At 45.9% G+C, this 18,461-nt stretch overlaps 1 protein-coding gene across 1 annotated transcript in view; it reads left to right on the top strand.

Annotated features, from left to right (window-relative positions):
- The window catches only part of ARID1B (AT-rich interaction domain 1B), a 395,196-nt gene that overhangs the window by 119,964 nt on the left and 256,771 nt on the right, over positions 1 to 18,461 (top strand). Inside the window, 1 exon segment of the mRNA XM_028508460.2 lies at positions 2,798 to 2,947. Coding sequence (XP_028364261.2) covers positions 2,798 to 2,947 — 150 coding nt within the window.

Consider the following 18,461-nt stretch of genomic DNA (forward strand, 5'->3'; position numbering starts at 1 on the left):
CGACATCCGAGCCAGAAAGGCCTCCTGCCCTCGGCCCTCTGCACGTGGTCCAGGCGCTCAGCAGTTCCCGGTTCACAGTTTCCCACGCATGCAGCAGTCCGGCAGTCTCACTGACCCTGGCTGCGGCTGAGAACTAAGAGACAAACACAAAGACGCTCAGCAGCCAAGATCGATGTCACAAAACAGTGAAAGCTCACGTGCTTCCGTCGTGGGCCGACCCTTTCCTGTGTTAACAGTGCCGTGGGTTTCTCGGGCCTCAGCAGATTCCGCTGGGGGTCGCGCGCAGGGTGACGAGCGCTGGCTGAACGCCTCCCTGGCACGTGAGCAGACGGTGCAGCGTGGGGCCCGAGTCCGCTCTGGGGCTGTGCGGGGGGCTGTGCAGCATACCAGTGCGGGGGCCCCGAGCATGTTGGGGCCCAGCCTGCTGACACGCGTGTTAGAATGATTGTTCAGTTGGAGCTGTCAGAAAAGCATATACTATTTCTTTGAAAGCCCTGCATCTAAATTGATTAAAACAAAAGCCATATTGATCATTCAGGAATGAGGCTTTAGTTCCAGACAGCCGAGGTATTATATTTAGAAATTGCTCTTCAAAGGTAAAACCTAGGAAGTAACGAATACTCCAGCGCGAACACTGCAACCTACAGTTTAATGCGTAGTGGTGGCGTCCGTGGAGAATTCCAGGCCGGGTTGGTGTGCTGCTGCTTGTGGTGTTAACGTGGACAGACAGAGAAGGTGGCCCCGCTGCGCAGGTGGAGGAGACGCAGGACAAGTACGATGACGACTGTCCGTGTTCCCGCAGCCGAGGCGCGGTGGGACCTGGATTTAGACCTCCCACGTGTGTAACCCAGGGGTTCTTCCGCTGAACGGGAGTTAGTCACTTCTGTTCCGTCCTGTGGCTCCCCTGCAGGGGTGGTGGGCCCCGGGTCTCCCTGACAGCCTGCTCGTGCCCCCCCCCCCCCCCCCCCCCATCACCCATCCGGGGCTCAGAGAGAGGAGGCGCCAGGCAGGGTAGTGCCAAGGGAAGTAGACCGTGTATCCAAAAGGAGAGCAAATAGGCTTTTACCTGTGGAAGACAGTCATGAACTCTCCCAAGCAGGTGTGCTTGGTGGCCTCCCCTCGCCTCTCCCGTGTTCTGCAGACCGCTGCTGCGGCTCCACCGGAGATTTGCTTCCACGCCCGTCCACGCTGCCTGCCTCTCAGGCCGCCGCCCTTGCACCCCAACCTGCCCCGGAGCTTTGCAGGGCTGCAGCAGGTGAAGGTTCTAGTGTGTCGTCACTGCTCCAGATAGACTCCTCCCTGTCATGTGCCCTGTTGTCGTTTCGCTTGGAAAATGGAACCCCCCGCCCCAAACCAACACTTCCATATTGTGTGTGAGGTTTCTGTAAACCAGAAAGTCAACATAGTAAAGTGCAATTCAGAGGGGAGTTTGCTGGCTGTGTTGACTGAGCTTTGCAGTCATTTTAACACCGGCACAAAGTGTGATCCTAACTGCCTCAAATCAAACTGCAAAGACGCTTGTGTGAAATATAGTATTAGATATCAAATCAAACATATGGGTGTTGAACGGAAGGATATGTGTTGTGGGTAGTCTATGGTATTTTAGCATGTGGAGTTGTATTTTATGGAAATGCTTTGGCTTGGCTTATGGCAGGGACATACATTCATTACGAGATACCAAGCTGTAAAATAAATAAAAGCAAAGACTTCAACTGTGCTGCTACATGGCTTTCAGTACAAACTCGCCTGCTCCTGTGACGTAGGGTCTGTGTGATGAGAGGCGTTTGGGAGCCGTTGTGGGCTGCGTGTTTTGGGGGCATTGCTGCCAGGTCTTGGAAATAAGGATAGGTTCTAAAAAAAACCCATGAACTTGAACTTTTTGCCTTTTTTCCCTTTTACTTCGTTGTATGTGTCATGAATTGTAAGTGCTAATTGATCATAGAGGCAAAGCATTTAATATTTGTCTTCTTTCACCATTCCCTCTTTTTTGTCCCTCAGTAGTCTATAGTGAGTAAGTTTCCTAAGTGTGTTATCTGGAACTGATCAGTGAATTTGTAAGTGTGTGGGCTTTTAATGGGGCTCGAGTTCTTGGCGTTGTCAGATGGACCATACTGTGGTGTTGAGAGTGACTTCACCCTTCTTGTCTGTAGAGTGCTTTCTGATGTCTTTTTTCTTTTCTTCTCCAGCTCTCTCTTCCAATTAGAAAAATAAGTCCATAGATTTCTCATTTGAAAAAAAACACTTAAAAAAAATCAACTGTATTTATTGTATGAAGAAGGAAGGATGTTTTTTGAGCAATGATTTCAAGACTTTTTAGGCTCAGGTAAATAAGAGATGGAGAAGACACATTCGAGGCCATGTTTTTGTCCCTCTCTCAGGTTCTTGCAGTGCAGTGTGCTCTGCTTGGCATCATTTCCTGTTTTACCAGCTGGGAGGATGCTGTCCTCATATTAGGAATATCTTTCTTTGAAGAACTCATATTGGTGGTTGTGTTATTTGATATTCATAGTATTATTGTAAAGCAATGTTTCTTTTTAGCAAAATAGTCCATGGAATTGCTGATGTAACTGGTAACTGATGTATGTGATGTTTTAGAGAAAATATCTTTTGACTTCATCGATAGGACAGTTTGTGACTATAAGGCAAAATGTTGACCCGTGTAAGGGAAAGACTTAAAAATATCGAATGCCACTGCTTAGCAGAGAACCCAGTTCATGTTGCCAAATTGAAACGGTGTTTGATTTCATTGAAGTGTACTTTTTGACTTTCTCCCTTTCTTTGCCTGACTTTCTGACAGATGCCGCCGCAGTACGGACAACAAGGTGTGAGTGGTTACTGCCAGCAGGGCCAGCAGCCTTATTACAACCAGCAGCCGCAGCCTCCGCACCTCCCCCCACAGGCTCAGTACCTGCCATCCCAGTCCCAGCAGAGGTACCAGCCGCAGCAGGTGAGCTCAGCGACGCTCTGCAGGCCTCCGCCCCGTCCTGCATCCTCCCACCCTCCCATCCTTGAGCTCTGCGTTGGGAGGCCGGGCTGGGCTGTCTAAGAAGTCTCCCGGTCCCATTTTCAACATTCTCTTCTCACTGGGGAAAAAATGTCGTTCTCAGAAGCTGCAGAACTGTAATCCAATCTAAAGTGTTTGCTTGTGGGTGGGTGTTTGGGATCGAAGGGTGGGAAGAGTGTTGAATTGCTTCTTCCGTGACTGGGTAGTGGCCGCAGAGAATGTCAGCCTCTTCATGTTCGTTGTCAGTTGTGTTCCGAGTCCTTCGAGGGAGTGCTCTGTCACTGTGAGGCTTACCCAGGAAAACGGTTTTATCGATCATTTACTCTTGCCAGTTGGCACGTTCCTGGTATTTGTATCTTGTGCGCTTTGTTTTTGGTTTTTGCTTTAATGGCAAGCACTACTGTATCAAAACATTGTTGCCTTTGGCAGTGTTATTCTTCGTAAACTAGTTTATAAACATAATCACTTCAATTACAATATATTATAATACTAAAGGGAATCGTGTACTTTAAGTATATTAAGCAGCTTCTAGTTTAAATTAGCCTCATTAAATACTCTTGTAGGTTATTGGGCTGTATATTTCAGCTGACATGATTTGTAGAAAAACAGTATATACGCATTTGGTAAAGTTGCTCAATTGCATCCTGCTTCAGAGATTGTCATTGAGTGACACTAACGGATCATGAGCTGGGACTCTAACTGTGAATCCCAGTGAGGCTTGCACTGCTTCCAGTCGTTAGCATCACGGTGCCACTTTCCCTTGTATGTGTTTTTTCTCCCTTTTGTGCGGTAGGGCTGATGAAGAGATGGGGAGACAGTGACACTATTCAGTTTTTCAAGTGCTTTTTACACACCCTGACGAGATTGTTAAGGCTAAGCAAAATATATAAAGATACGAAGCTTAATTTTAATCAGTTCAGCTCATTTCTCACCTATGAACTTGAGTTCGCTGGCGTCTTCCCACGTGCCTTTTATGTAAGAGCTCGTCAAGGAGCTTACAGCCTCAAACAAAACATGTGCAACGTGTTCAGTCCTGTCTCTTGCATACGTGATTTCAAAGCTGTGTTACTATGTAAAGGGATTTATAGAGGCAGGCATGTACATTGTTTTCAAGTTACTTTTTCTGGCCTTTTGGTGAAAAGTGGGAAAAGAAAAAAGATCTCTCTCATTTCTTGTTAAGCAAGAGACCGGTCTGTGGGTCTGTGAGCTGCACAGTCACGGGCTTGTCAGGGGCTGTCGGCACCACCCTGGACTCTGCGAACACAGGCAGTTTGGCCGTGTCACCAGAGTTTCGGAAGGACTCAGTGGAGGGATCACGTCACTCATTTCGCTGCAGTGTGCCGAAACGCATCTCGGGTTGTAGGACCGCTGTGATTAAGGACCCCGCGTGCCCGTCATTTCCTTCAGGACCAGGCTCCGCGTCCACTTCCTCTCGGAGGCAGTTGCTGATGACTTCCGCCACATGGCAATTAGTTACTTAATATCCTTCCCAGTTAAATATTTAAAGCGTAGTGCAGGTAGAATCTTACTTTAATGAATAGCGTTTTAATGGGCTTAGTTTAGTTCTATTGTATGCTTCGATTGGCACTGTCATTATGTAGGAAGTACTATAGAAGCATGACTATTTAACGTAAATATTGCCATTTTTGTGTATTCTGAGAAAAAGCAAACACTCCTCAGAGTACTTTGGAAGTGTTTTCATCCCCCCCTAACTGTAGAGTGCCCATTATTTTTAAGTTCCACTAAACTCCTCGTGGGACAAGCAGTGGAGGTGGAGCCACGTGGGACGCCCAGCCAGAGGCTCCTGTTCGACAGGAAGAGTTTGTTTCTCAGGGAGGTCGACGTTCAGATTGATCTAGACAGTGTCTCTAGGAAATAAGAGCTTGTATTTTCAATATGCTTAGCACCTCCAAAAGCAGAATCACTTCCCCAAATACATCCCCAGACAAAATAAAAGCTAACCAATAGGATATTTTCAAAATCAAGCTGAATTTTAATAAGAATTTGTAATACTGAACTCACATACATTTAGAAACCAAAGCTCAACAGTGTTTAATGTAACATGCCGGTTTTTTCCTAACAGACAAAACGTTTCTTTCCGTCGACTTTCCTTTTGTTTCCAGACGGAGCACACACAGATTTCACACTCCGAGTGTCCTGTCAGTGTGATTCATACGAAAGGAGATTTTAGGGTTCCACTGAGAATGCTCACTTCCAGACTCAGAGAGCAGGCTGACAGCTATGAGGGGGTCGAGGGGTGGAGGGAGGGAGCGAGCAGGAAGGACACAGGGCTGATGGACGTGAACAGCAGGGTGGGGACTGCAAGCTGGGGACGGGGTTTGAGGGGGCTAAATGGTAACAGAAAACAGACAATGAAGATTAAAAGGAAAAGATTCCTCACTTTGTGTCTTTGTTTTTAAAGTGTAGTATTTTGAATAATCAACACATCCGTATGTTTCAGAACTCACAAAGTAGGAGGAAAGGGTATAGATAAAAGTCTCCCACCACAGTTCTTTTTGCCTAATTCACCACCCACTCCACCCTCTGGCAGCTGACCACTTCATTAGTCCTTTGCATGTCCTTCCGGAGGAGTGTCTTCGTTCAGAGAAGCACTGTATTGCACTTTAGTTTCTACCCCACTTTTATCCATATGGTGGCATGCTCTGACGTACCGTTTGAACTCTTCTGTTCTTTGTAGCCCCCTCCCCCACCCACTTAAATGTGTTTCCTGTAGATCTGTGCAAAGGAATACATAAAGCAGTCCTTCATATGGCTTTATTCCATTCTATGAACGTACCCTAGTTTCACCAGCTCTCTTTCGGTGGGCATTCGTAGTGTTTTTACTTATTTGCAATTTAAACAATATTGCCATGATAAACTCTGAATATGTGTCAGTTCATAAATGTGCAAGTGTATCTGTAGGATGAATTCCTGGAAGCCACGCTGCCGTTACGGTTTTGGTAAATATTGCCAGATTGCTCCTCCCAGGGGCTGCACCGACTTGTGCTCCACCGTGGGTGTGTGAGAGCACTTGCTTCCCTGCGCCGCGCGCCAGCGGCGCGGTCTTATGCAGCCTCTGGGTTTTCGCCAGTCCGCTAATGTCGCTTTACTTTGCATCTGTCTCCTGATTGATGGTTAAGCATCTTATATATTTAAAAGTTATTTGTATTTCCTTTTTTCTGGACTTTAAACCTGTATTTTTTTTTTATCTTAAAGTTTTCCATTTGGTTGTTGGTATTTTAAAAAATTGATTTATGAAAGCTTTTTATATGTTAGGGACCGTGGACCCTTGTGATTTGAGTTACTAACCACCATCCCTCATGTTATCATTTGTCTTTTGACACTAATCACGGGACCCTTTTTTTGAGGGGGTCATGCAGAGGGGCTTTTAAGTTAAAAAATTGTGTAGTCAATTATCATGCTCTTATGGTCTTTGGATTTTATATTTAGTGGCAGGACGAGGCATCCATACTTCAGAGTCACAAAGGAACTTTTCTATGTTGTTTTATAGCAATTTCATAGATTCATTGTTTATATTTCTCTTATCCTAATGTGGAGAGAGGAATGTATCCAACTTAATTGGCTTTCTCCGGATGGCTGCTTGCTCCTTAAGTACTTTTCCTTGTGGGGGTCTTTTGTTCGGACTCTGCGGAGAAGCAGGACCGCTAGGATGTGTATATGGATACACGTCCGATTGGCTAGGAGAAAGAGATTCATTAGAAGGAACCTTCTCACCTGAGTGTGGAGGCTGGCAGGTCCAGAGTCTGCAGCGTGGGCCTGCGTGCCGGAGAGCCAGGAGCACCAGGGATCCGGTCCTGGTCCCAGGGCTGGCGGGCTGGCGGGCTGAGAGGGCTGAGAGGGCGTGCGCAGCAGGGAGTCCACAGGGCCGGTCTCTCTGTTCTCTCCAGACCTGTGTGCGGCAGCCCCCCCTCCCCCCCTGCCACACCGTGGAGTACGGTCTCCTTTGTATCAGGTCCCTGGTGCAGATGCCGATTGCATCCCCAAACACTGCAAGTGACACACAGAATTAACCCTTAGAGTTCTCTTTTCCCAGTTGATTGGGGATGTACTTTTATTACTTGTCGAAGTTCCCTAGGTACAGTGTGAGGGGTTACTTGGTGATTTTTTCTTGTTCTTTCTTACTGGCCCTTGCATGAATGTACCAGTGCTGTGTGGTTTTCATCATGTTTCAGTGTCTGGTAGGGTTAGAATGCCTTCATCAGTTTTCTTTTTCAGAGTTTTCTCGGCTATTTGTGTTGGCTTATTTTTTTTTCATATAAGCTTTTTATGTTTCACCATGCTTTTTCCTAAGACTCTTGTCTCGGTGGTGGTTACTATAATCGGGTCTTTTTAGTTCTGTCTTTTTCTGTGGAGCAGATGATACTCATAAGAGAAAAACAGTAAAACAGAAAGTAGACCTCATCCGAGCAGTTGCTGCCCTCTGAGCACAGACCAGGGTGCACCTGTGGTACCACAAGTTGAGTTCACTCGGAGGAGCCTCGGGAGCATCATGGGAAGGTGAGGGGGTGGGGCTGGGTGGGGCTGGGGACTTGCGCTGTGCTACGGGATTCCTAGAGGGACTTAGGAAGTAGGGGGGTCTGTCCTGGATGGTCTACTCTCAAAAAGCTGGGGGCCTTGGCGATTCATTTTTGCCTTCTACCTAGAGGTAGGAGGATTGGTGCAGGGACAGGTCGTCATGGGCGAGGGAGCTCCAGCCACGTGGAGAAAGACAGGAGAGGTGGGTGTTGAGTCATTTCGTTGTTGGAAAGTGACTTCCTCTGAGCGAGCCACTTTCAGCACTGGCGCGGGCTGGGAGGATGCTGCCTTCGGCCAGCCGGTGTTCTCTCCTCCCCGCCTTCCCACTTCACCTTCCTCCTCTTCCCGGAAGGCTCACTGCTTTGTTTCTTCCCTTGTACAGGTCGTTTTCAGTTCCTTTGAAACAGCATTCTTCAGAAGAGCGCTGTTGTACTTCCATGTATATTCGTGTAGACCTTACATTTTGTTAAATATAAATTGCTTTTAAAAGTTCTCTTTTTCTCACCGTTGCTGGTGTATGCAAATATAATGAAATTTGTACCCTACTTCTTTTGGTTCAGTGACCCTTTAAGTTCTGATTCAATTCTGTTAACTCTATCCTTTGCAGATTCTCTTAGGTTTCCTCAATTTAAAAAAAAAATGCTTTAAAAACGCCACCCCTTCCCGTTTGTGTGTGCCTGCAGACTCGCTTCTCCAGCACGTTGTTTCAAAGAACTGTCCACTCTTTTATCATCTCTGATTTGAGAAGGCGGCTTTCAGCATTTCATCATGAAATATGCTTACTCTGTTTTTCTTTTTTCTTTTTGGTTTCCCACTAGGCAAGGAAATTCCCTTCTTTTTCTAGTTTGCCAAGAGCTTTTATCATGAATGGGTGCTGAATTTTATCTGACGTGTCTTTTTATGTCTTTGAGATGGTCATTTTGTTTTTCCCTCATAGTCTGTTGTTGGGGTAAATTGTGTGTGTGTGTGTGTGTGTGTGTGTGTAAGTATTAAAACAAACACGCATTCTGGGATGAACCTAAGCTCATAATGTATATTACCTTTTTATCATCACTAAATTCAGTTTGCTGACCTTTGTTTAGGTTTCTTGAATCGGTGTTCATGAATGAGATGGAACTGTAATTACTTTTGTGAGGTTTTGGTATCTGTATTACGGAGTTTTGTAAAATGAATTGGAGACTAGTCCCTTTTAAAACTTATAAGAACCGTTTATGTTCTAGTCAGGAGTTACGTGTTTTTTGGATGTTTGGTAGACGTGTCTGTGAAGCCACGAAGGATTGTGTAGCCCTTGATGTTTGGCTTTTGTCCCATTTCTGATTTTTGACCTTTGATCTGTGTGTGTGTGTGTGTGTGAGAGAGAGAGAGAGAGACTATAGGTGTATCCAAGTTATCAATTTCTTCTTGAGTCAGTTATTTGCTTAAACATATCATCCTATACCAGGACTTCATCCATTTTACCCAGCTTTTCAGGTTTCTTAAGGTGACGTTGTTCTTAGTAGTCTCTATTACTTTAATTTCTGTGACATCCAGAGTTAGGGCACTTTGAACTCATGTTTCTCCTTCTTTCTTTTCTTCCTGATTCATCTTGCCGGCAGCTCGCCTTTCGAAGGCCGCTTTGATCATTGTCCTCTCTGTGACGTGTTTTTGCTTCTTAAAAGTTTGCTTACGTTTTGTTTGTCCTTTGGTTGTGTCTTGCTTTTTGTTTTTCAGATGTATGTTTTTCTCTTCTGTTTAAAAAAAAAAATTCAATTAAGGGAATGCCTAGCTCGTTTCAAGCCTTTTTGTCTGATAAAGACAAATACAAGACTAAAAGATTTCTTCTTAAGTACTGCTTTGGCTGAATCGCTCAAATTTTGATATGCGTTATTTTTGTTCCTTTTTAATTCTAAGAGTTTTCTCATTTCCCTTCTCTCGTTTTTCAAAGGTAGTTTTACTGAGGCCTGGGTTTATCTTCTGTCCCTTCGGAGGAATCCGTATAATGCTTCTGCCGGTTGCCTGGAGGCCCTGGTCCTCTGGAACTGTGTTTTGTGCTTCACTTTGTAAATTTTTATTATTAAAAAAAATTCTTGCCCTGGCTGGCGTAGCTCAGTGGATTGAGCGTGGGCTGCGAACCAAAGCATCGCAGGTTCGATTCCCAGTCAGGGCACATCCCTGGGTTGCAGGCCACGGCCCCCAGCAACTGCACATTGATGTTTCTCTCTCTCTCTCTCTTTCTCCCTCCCTTCCCTCTCTAAAAAAAAATAAATAAAGTCTTTAAAAATAATAATAATAAAATAAAGACTTCCTTCTGATTGAACATAAATAAATACTTATAAAAAAAAGAATCTGCCTCATGTGGTATGGAGATCATTGACTAGATAACAGAATTTGATTTTATCAGTGAAGAAGTACACAGTCAGAAATTTATAATATTTTGTGTAGTAGGGAAAGTCTCTAATGCTGTATGTATGTATGTATGTATTTAGCTTCTGCTTGCCTCCCATTTCACCATTTTGGGGTCATAAAGTGTTATGTGTGGCTTTGTTTCCTGGCTCACTGGCCCCTCTTAGCAAGCTCTCATTGTCTCCCTGTCTCCCCCTTGGATCCGTAGGTAGGTTTACAGTCTTTGTCTTGTCCCTCTAATTCCTATTTTGCTCCAGACCCGCTCTCGTGCGACACTGGAGAAGGGGTCCTGCTTTCTCTCACGGCATGTGTTTTCCCAGGACCTCCACCCACTGCCTCCCGAGGGCCGTGCTCAGAGCATCAAGCGCCTGGAGGGAGCTGCCTGGTGTGGAGGGCAGGCGACGTCACTGCCTCTGCTCCGATGGCGGCCCTCTGCTCCCCAGCTCCGCTCCCAGGGCTGGGACGGCGGGCAGCCTTGCTGAACCCTCTCCCTGTTCTCAGGCTTGAAACTACACTCTCTTCATAGCCAGGAAAAAGGTTTCTGTCCTTAGAGAAGACTTGTAGGAGTTGAGTTTTTTCGAGTGAGTCCCAGTTTATTTACGGAGGAAAGATATGTCGGGATAGATTTTTAAAACCCCTCGTATAAAGGGGCAAGAGAATTTTAGCCTTTCCCTTTTTGGGTGCAGTTTTTCTTCCAACGGATAGCATTAGCTCAGGTTCTGAGAGGAATATCAGGTATTATGAGTGCATACTTCTCAAGATATAACTTTATCTTTTTATTATTCTTTTAACCTTAGGTTTATTGGAAAAATTTCAGATGACTGAATGGTTAGGAAAAGCAAATGTAAACCATCTATCAGACCTCTTTGTGCTTGGGGATGTCTTACATACTGGGAACACAGTGATTAATGAGACATCATGTCCAAACTGGAGGAGCTCCAGTCCAGTAGAGGGGTCGCCACGTGCAGACGACAGCAGCACAGGGGGAGGGGGTCCGGGCTGTGCCTGGGTGCTGGTGGACGGCTCTCAGAGGAGGGCTTGGAGATTGAGTAAGTTTGCTTGTGAGAGAAGAAGAGCTGATCTCTGAATAGGTCCTACGACCTATTCTTTTTGTTGTTGTTGTTTAATTGTTGTTCTATTACAGTTATCCCAATTTCCCTCATTGCTCTCCTCTGTCCTCCCACACCCCACTCCCCATTCCCACACTCAGTCCCCGCCTGTTGTCCATGTCCATGGGTCATTCAAACATGTTCCTTGACTAGATCCTTCCCCTTCTTCCCCGCTTGTCCTCCTCTACCCTCCCCTCTGGTCACTGTCAATCTGTTCCTTGTTTCCATGCCTCTGGTTCTTTTTTGCTTGCTTGTTTGTTTTGTTGATTAGGTTCCACTTATAGGCGAGATCATATGCTATTTGTCTTTCACCGCCCAGCTTATTTCACTTAGCATAATGCTCTCCAGATCCATCCATGCTGTCACGAAGGGTAGGAGTTCCTTCTTTCTCTCTGCTGTGTAGTAATCCATCATGTAAATGTACCATAGTTTCTTGATCCATTCATTTACTGGTGGGCACGTAGGTTGCTTCCGGCACTTGGCTATTATAAATTGTACTGCTATGAACATTGGGGTGCAGAGGTTCTTTTGGATTGGTATTTCAGGATTCTTTGAGTATAATCCCAGCAGTGGAATTGCTGGATCAGAATCCAGTTCCATTTTTCGTTGTCTGAGGACATTCCATACTGTTTCCCACAGTGGCTGCACCAGTCTGCATTCCCACCAACAGTGCCCTAGGGCTCCCTTTTCCCCACAACCTCTCCAACACTCGTTTGTTGATTTGGTTATGATGGCCATTCTGACTGGTGTGAAGTGGTATCTCATCGTGATTTTAATTTGCATCTCTCTGATGGCTAGTGATGCTGAGCATCCTTTCATATGCCCACGGACCCTCTGTATGTCCTCTTTGGAGAAGTGTCTGTTCAGGTCCTTTGCCCGTTTTTGAATTGGATTGTTTTTCTTGGTGTTGAGTTGTTTGAGTTCTTTACAAAGTTTGGAGATCTCACCCTTGTCTGAGGTATCTTTGGCAAATATATTTTCCCGTGTGGTTAGTTCCCTTTTTGTTTTGATGATGTTTTCTTTACCTATGCAGAAGCTTTTTAATTTGATATAGTCCCATTTGTTTATTTTTTTCCTTTATTTCCCCTGCTCTTGAGGATATATTGGTGAAAATATTGATTGGTGTGTGCGATATCTGAGATTTTACTGGACCAATTCTTGGTTACTGAAAGTGGAGGTAATGCACAACCCTGAATGATCCTCCACTAGACTCTATGGAGTCAGGGTCATTAAGAAGGAACATACTAATTATGCTCTTAGAACTGGTGACTTATATTGCTTTTTCTTTTTGATTGAAAATGAAATGAAAGGTTATTGTTTAATACCTTTTTTAAACAGAGAATAGTGCTAGCCTGGCAGGCCATGGGTCACAGTGGATCCCATAATAGTTGAAACAAGTGGAAGTCCGTGTAAACTTATGTGTGAGGAGGTAGTTACGAGTGTTTAAATTATATATTCTAAAATACTGCCACCTTTGGACATCTTCGTGGTCTGCTATTTCAACAGAAGATGCGGTAAACTGAAAGTATTTGGCAAATGGGCATCATTCGAAAAGGAGGAGATAGAGTTTGTAGCATGAGGGTGAAATACTTCCGAGTTTACTTCCCCTCAGACAAGTCACTAACGGGGTTCAGAGGTGGCGTTGGGCACCTTGGCTGTGATCCGTTGTGGTGTAAACATTTTCTTCGTTGCTGTTGTTATTTAATTATTCTAATCTATGTTTTTATTATTTGTGTGACAAACTATTAACTGGTAAGCTGCTCTTTATTCTGCAGCTTTGGGGGAAATTTAACCATAGAAGACCCGTGTTAAATCACGGAAGTGTTCCTGTCATTTGTTTTATGAGATTTGTTATAAGAGCAAAGGCAAGGGCATTTATTGTTCATTGTCATTAATTGCTTAGCATTGATTATTCACACTGGAGTCTATTAATTAACTTGATAATAAAAGCTTTTGGAATGTCGGTTGATAAAAATTATTCTTTGTTTAAAGGTGATTGATTACCAGTGAAGCCTTGGGTCATGTTTGAATTTTGAGTCTCCTCCTTTCTTCTTGCTGCCCCCGTTTGCAGTGCTTTGGGCTTCGAACCATTGCTGAGGGAGTTTCCTTTGAGGTGTATGGAGCTCATGAGCATCTACGGAGAGGAGTTTTAACTCATGTTGAGGTCTGAGCAACACCCACCCTCAACTGGTTTCTGGTCATTGACTTGGGTAACCACCGAACTGCTTCTCGGACTTGGCTTGGAGCCGCTGCTGGGGGCCCCTTGGCTGCAGCTTGGATGGTGGGCCCCAGCCTGGGTGGTGGGCCCCAGCAGGGCTGGGTGTGGGTCAGGAGGACAGGGTTGGGGAAAGTGGCAGCTTTCCTCCCTCTGCTGCTTTTTTTCTCCCTTGGGAGACAGAGCGGGATAGTAAAAGCTCAGCACTACTTCTGAACATAGATATAATTTGCTGCCTTAAACAGTTTCAGTTCATATAGAGTGGTCAATTTTGTGTTATTTGCGTGTGTGTTTTTACTTTCGTTATTCCCAAAACCTTAAGTAAACGGAGGAAACTACTGAAGGATAAAGAGAAACATTTTGCGAACGTTGGACTGCCGTCCGACGGGGAAGGTGTGTTGCTTCTGCTCGCCGGGGAAACCGGGGCGATCCCGGAGCCGCCGCAGCTGTGTCCGCCTGGGCCTCGGCGTTGCTGTGCGGGAGCGGAGACGAGCAAGAGGGAAACCCTCAAAGCCGGCACAGCTCTCTTCTACTAGTAACGCATTTTTGGCTCTTTCCTAGAAAACTTTCAGTAGTTGCTGTTTTCATCTTTTACATTGTAATTGTGAATCTAACTGCCTTAGATTATAATTTGATAATGCTATTCATTTTCACGTTTACAATATTAAAAAAAATTTTTTTTTTCAAGTACCAGAATCAAAGAAAAACAAAACCAAGAAGTGAGGAATTATATACAACTAACAACGTTTTTAAGAATTTACTTTAGAAAAGTTAAGGAAGACTCCTCTCCCAAGAAGAGCCGCCTGCGAGGCACCGGCGGCCTGGCGTGTGCGCGCAGCCTGGACCTGGCGTCGGCGTGTTTGGAGATGGGCGGAAGATCAAGTGGGCTGCCCGTCACCATCTACCGCAGTGATAGAAGAGGAAAATCTGTCAATATCTAAGATATACTTCATTAAAAGCTGAAGTAAACTTCAGACACATTAAGAGTAGGGTTCACTCTAAGAATTAGTGAAGCTTAGCCCTGGCTGGCATAGCTGAGTGGATTGAGCGTGGGCTGCAAACCAAAGCATCGCAGGTTCGACTCCCAGTCAGGGCACATGCCTGGGTTGCAGGCCACGGCCCCCAGCAACCGCACATTGATGTTTCTCTCTCTCTCTCTCTCTTTCTCCCTCCCTTCCCTCTCTAAAAATAAATAAATAAAATCTTTTAAAAAAAAAAGAATTAGCGAAGCCTGACACTGCTCCCTGTGTTTCTAACACAGCGGTGGTAGTGCGTGAGCTTCTGAAGTTTTTCCTCTCCCCCCTGGCCCCTCTCTCCTCCATCTCCATACGTGTCTCTCGTGGAGATGGAGCTGTGGAATGGGACCAGGTGTCCTGCTGCGCAGGTGCTCCTGGGACACAGTGTCTCGCTCTTGATCCCGGTTGTGCAGATGCAGCTGGCGGGGAAGGAAGCCTCTTCCTTCACAGGCGGAGATACTGTTGGGGGCTCTTGTTCCAATCTGAGTTATGGTTCTCCTGGTGCCGTTGCACTTCCTCTCCTCTCTGGTCCCCCCGCTGCAGCTGAGGATGGAATAGGATATGCAACTAGAAGTCTCATACTTACTCGTGCAGTCCTTTTACCTCGACATTTAAATTCTGACACAAGGGATGTGGGGGAATTCTTCCCACCCCATTTTGCTTTGCTACTCTCCGCTGTCTTCATTTGTACTTGGGTATTCGTTTCAGTTTCTTAATTATACATAACATCAAAGTGCTTCCTTTAGCCCTGGCCTGTGTGGCTCTGTCGGTTGGAGCATCTTCCCAGAAACCTCAAGGTCGCGGGTTCCATTCCCAGTCAGGGTACGTAGCCTGTGTGAGAGGCAACCGATGGATGTCTCTCTCCCTCTCCCTCCCTCCCTTCCTTTCTCTCTAAGATCAATAGGCATGTCCTTGGGTGGAGATTTTTTAAAAAGTTCTTCCTTCACCAATTTCTTTACTTTTAGAAATTCTTGGAGTACCACGCTCTATGTATATTGCATTCCCAGAGATTGTCTGCAGATGTTCCAAACGGGGTTACTTATAGAATTTGCTAGTGTGGGCGGGCAACAACCACCTTTTTTTTCTGGAAGAATAACAGAAGCAGCTCCCTAATTACCTGGCTGATGTTCCTCCCCAGGCTGGGCTTTGGGGGAGAGGCATGGAGTCATCTGTCTCTTGGCCTTGGCCTTGGGAGGTGAGAGACGGGTAGAGATCAAGGAGGGCCAGGTGGGCCTGGTGGCAAAGTGGACAGTGTGGTGCCCTAAAAGGGAAAAAAGGGGGTTAACTGTCTGAATCAGGGTCATCTGGAGTGTTCCCAGGGTCATCTGCTGAGTCCTTACCCCAAAACTGTTCTTTTGGGGGAACCGGAAGGTCTGACTCAACTCCACGAGCAATTCCGACGCGTTTCACAGTTGGAGAGCCACCGGAGTGCAGGAACACTAACCAGCCCTCACCGTCTTCCTCCTCTAGCGTGGCCCCTTGGTGGCACCTCATGTGTCATTAATAACCTTGAGAGGTCGAACAGCAGTTTATGCCCCAATGTGGTGGGGCTCGGGTTTGGTCCCAACTCTCTATTAACCTAAAGGGTTGATGGTCTTCCTTACTAGTGTTCACAGCAGAGGTGCGTTTTGCTCCAGAGGTGGGCTCATATGCCCACCTTGAGGCCACTGGCCTGGGCCTTTCCAGGGGTTAGCCTAGTGTTTTTTCCAAGTTTAGTGCCCATGATAATCACCTGGAAGGCTTGGCAAAATGCAGATTGTTGAACCCTGCCTCTAGAGTTTCCTGATTCTGTGGAGCGTGGCCCGATCATTTCACTTCTGACGAGTTCGCAGGTGGTGCTGACACTGCCGCCGACCCGGGGTCTGCCCCGGGAGAAGCACTGTGTACGTCTGCCGATGGCTCTGAGCTGTCTGGTCGCCCCTGGCCCGGCATCCTGAGGGTGCACACCCCTGGGGACCCGACGGTCCTGCACCGAAAGGGTTAATGTCCTGCACAGCAGGGCACCCTGGACTCCAGTGTCCCACCACTTACCCAGAACCGTCTGGATCGCCATCCGTGCTCAAGAGCAGTGGTTCTCAAGCTTTCCTTTCCTTCCAGAAAAGCAGGGTTAGCCTCAGAATGGCCTTGGAAAGTCTGAGGAGCTCATTTTAATGTTAAATGGCCAAAGGAGTACATTTTAGTTTAATCTTGATGTAATTGATGACCACCCTCAAACGTCTGGAGTCTTATTTTTCTTCTTTTTCCTAAAATAGAAATTTAATTGACTCTAAAGATAAAATAGTGCCTATAGTCGCTGTAACACTTAACTGGGACATATATTTTTGAACTAGAAGGGAACCTCAGAAAAATTCAGATTTTTTTTTTAAAGAGAAGGAATGTCTACAACCTGTCTACTTCCAATGGAGATCAGTAAAGATGATAGGAATTGAACTCTAACTTATTTTTTAAAAGATTTTATTTATTTATTTTTAGAGAGGGAAGGCGGGGGAGAGAGAGAGAGAGAGAGAGAAACATCAATGTGCGGTTGCTGGGGGCCGTGGCCTGCAACCCAGGCATGTGCCCTGGGAATCGACTGGGAATCGAACCTGCGACACTTTGGTTCGTAACTCTTATTTTAAGTACGTATTTCCCCTCGTGGTCTGTGAAAACTGGAATGGAGAATGTTAGAATTAATTTCATAGATCAGATGCTCCATTTTAACATCTTTTTGAAAGGTATTAAAATAATATGTGCTCACGGTAAAAAAAGTCAGCAGATGCTTTTTACTTCTTGAAAGTGTTGTTGGTACAAAGCAAAATGACGCCCTCTTCTCCAGCCGGCGGCCTGTAGTCGCGTTCTAATGCGGCCGTCTTTCTTCTTCTGGCTCTTTCAGCTTTCGCTCCAAAGGCGTTTCCTGGGGAAGTCAGAGCACTTTTCCAGAGCGATTCCCTGTACAGCTTCAGGGGTGGGTTAGCGAGACAGGCTTCAAGGAGGATCTTTCTGGCACCTCAGCGCGACTCTCATTGACAGAAACAGACTCTCTGCCTGTTCATGCAGCATGTGGGTTTCGTAAGTCCCGTTTCAGCAGCGTGCTGTCACGCCACGTGCTGCCCGCGTGCTGCTCCTTTGATTGCAGTGTGTGTACAGTAATGCACGATGCCCTGTCTGGGTCACTTTCTAGACTAGAATGACTTAGGCAACCTGCGCTTTTGTTGCATGCATGATTTGGACACTCATGGTATTGGGAAGTTCTTTAGTAATTATATTTTCACTTCAGTTATTTAGATAGAGATTATAATGTTACTTGTACTAATCTGGTTTTTAAACCTCTATGAAATTATGATGTTCTCAGTTCTGGTGAATCCCATTTTCGATATTATTATCCCTGCTAGTTCTTGAGAGTCTGGTAAGGGCTAGGAATTATCTTCTCAGAAAAATGTACGTATTACACAAAATTTGCTTCAGTGTCAGGGGAGCTTCCAAATCCCTGTCTCTCCTGGTGAAGAATTCAGGCCCTTAATGTGAGGTCAGGCCCAGGGTGCCCGTCTCTGGCCCTCGTGCCCGGGTTGGTCGTCTGCCGGCCCAGGAGCAGGTGTGTGGGCTTTGGCGGTAAGATCGGCCCTGAGAAGGTGTGAGGGGCCAGTGCCACATGGTTTCATAGTGGCTAGGGACCTTCTTGAGCTGCTGCTGCTACTACTACCACTACTACTACAGTAAGGGCCATTAGGGCCGTTCCTGACCTTGGAAGCATAGGTTAAGGGGTGGGTAGACTCATAGCTACCTATTTTACAACCATAAAGGCCCAGTAAACTAGACCTTGTTAATGACACAGTCAACTTTCACCTGGTTACCGCTCCATGGCATAGTACCTAAAGCCCCACATTACGGCAATCTCTTCATTATCAAACTTCCGTGAAAATATTACACTGTCTTTAGTCAACAGTTTTCAGACTTTAAAGCAAATCTGGGAAGCTTATTAAACATTTAATTTCTTGGGCCACAGCCTCAGGTTGAAATTCATCAGCTCTGGGGTCAAGTCCACAGATGAGCGCTTGTCCGGTGGGAGGCAGAGTGGAAGGCGGTGAAATGCGTAGGCTCGGGAGAAGGAGTACGTGGGTCCCGGCCCCACCACTCGCCAGTTGAGTGACCTCGGGCAAGTCAGTCCACCTCTGTGCCTCAGTTTCTTGGTCAGTAAAAGGAGTACTTGTTTCATAGGGTTG

The sequence above is a fragment of the Phyllostomus discolor genome, chromosome 4, assembly GCF_004126475.2.
Source record: "Phyllostomus discolor isolate MPI-MPIP mPhyDis1 chromosome 4, mPhyDis1.pri.v3, whole genome shotgun sequence".
Classification (NCBI taxonomy): Eukaryota; Metazoa; Chordata; class Mammalia; order Chiroptera; family Phyllostomidae; genus Phyllostomus; species Phyllostomus discolor.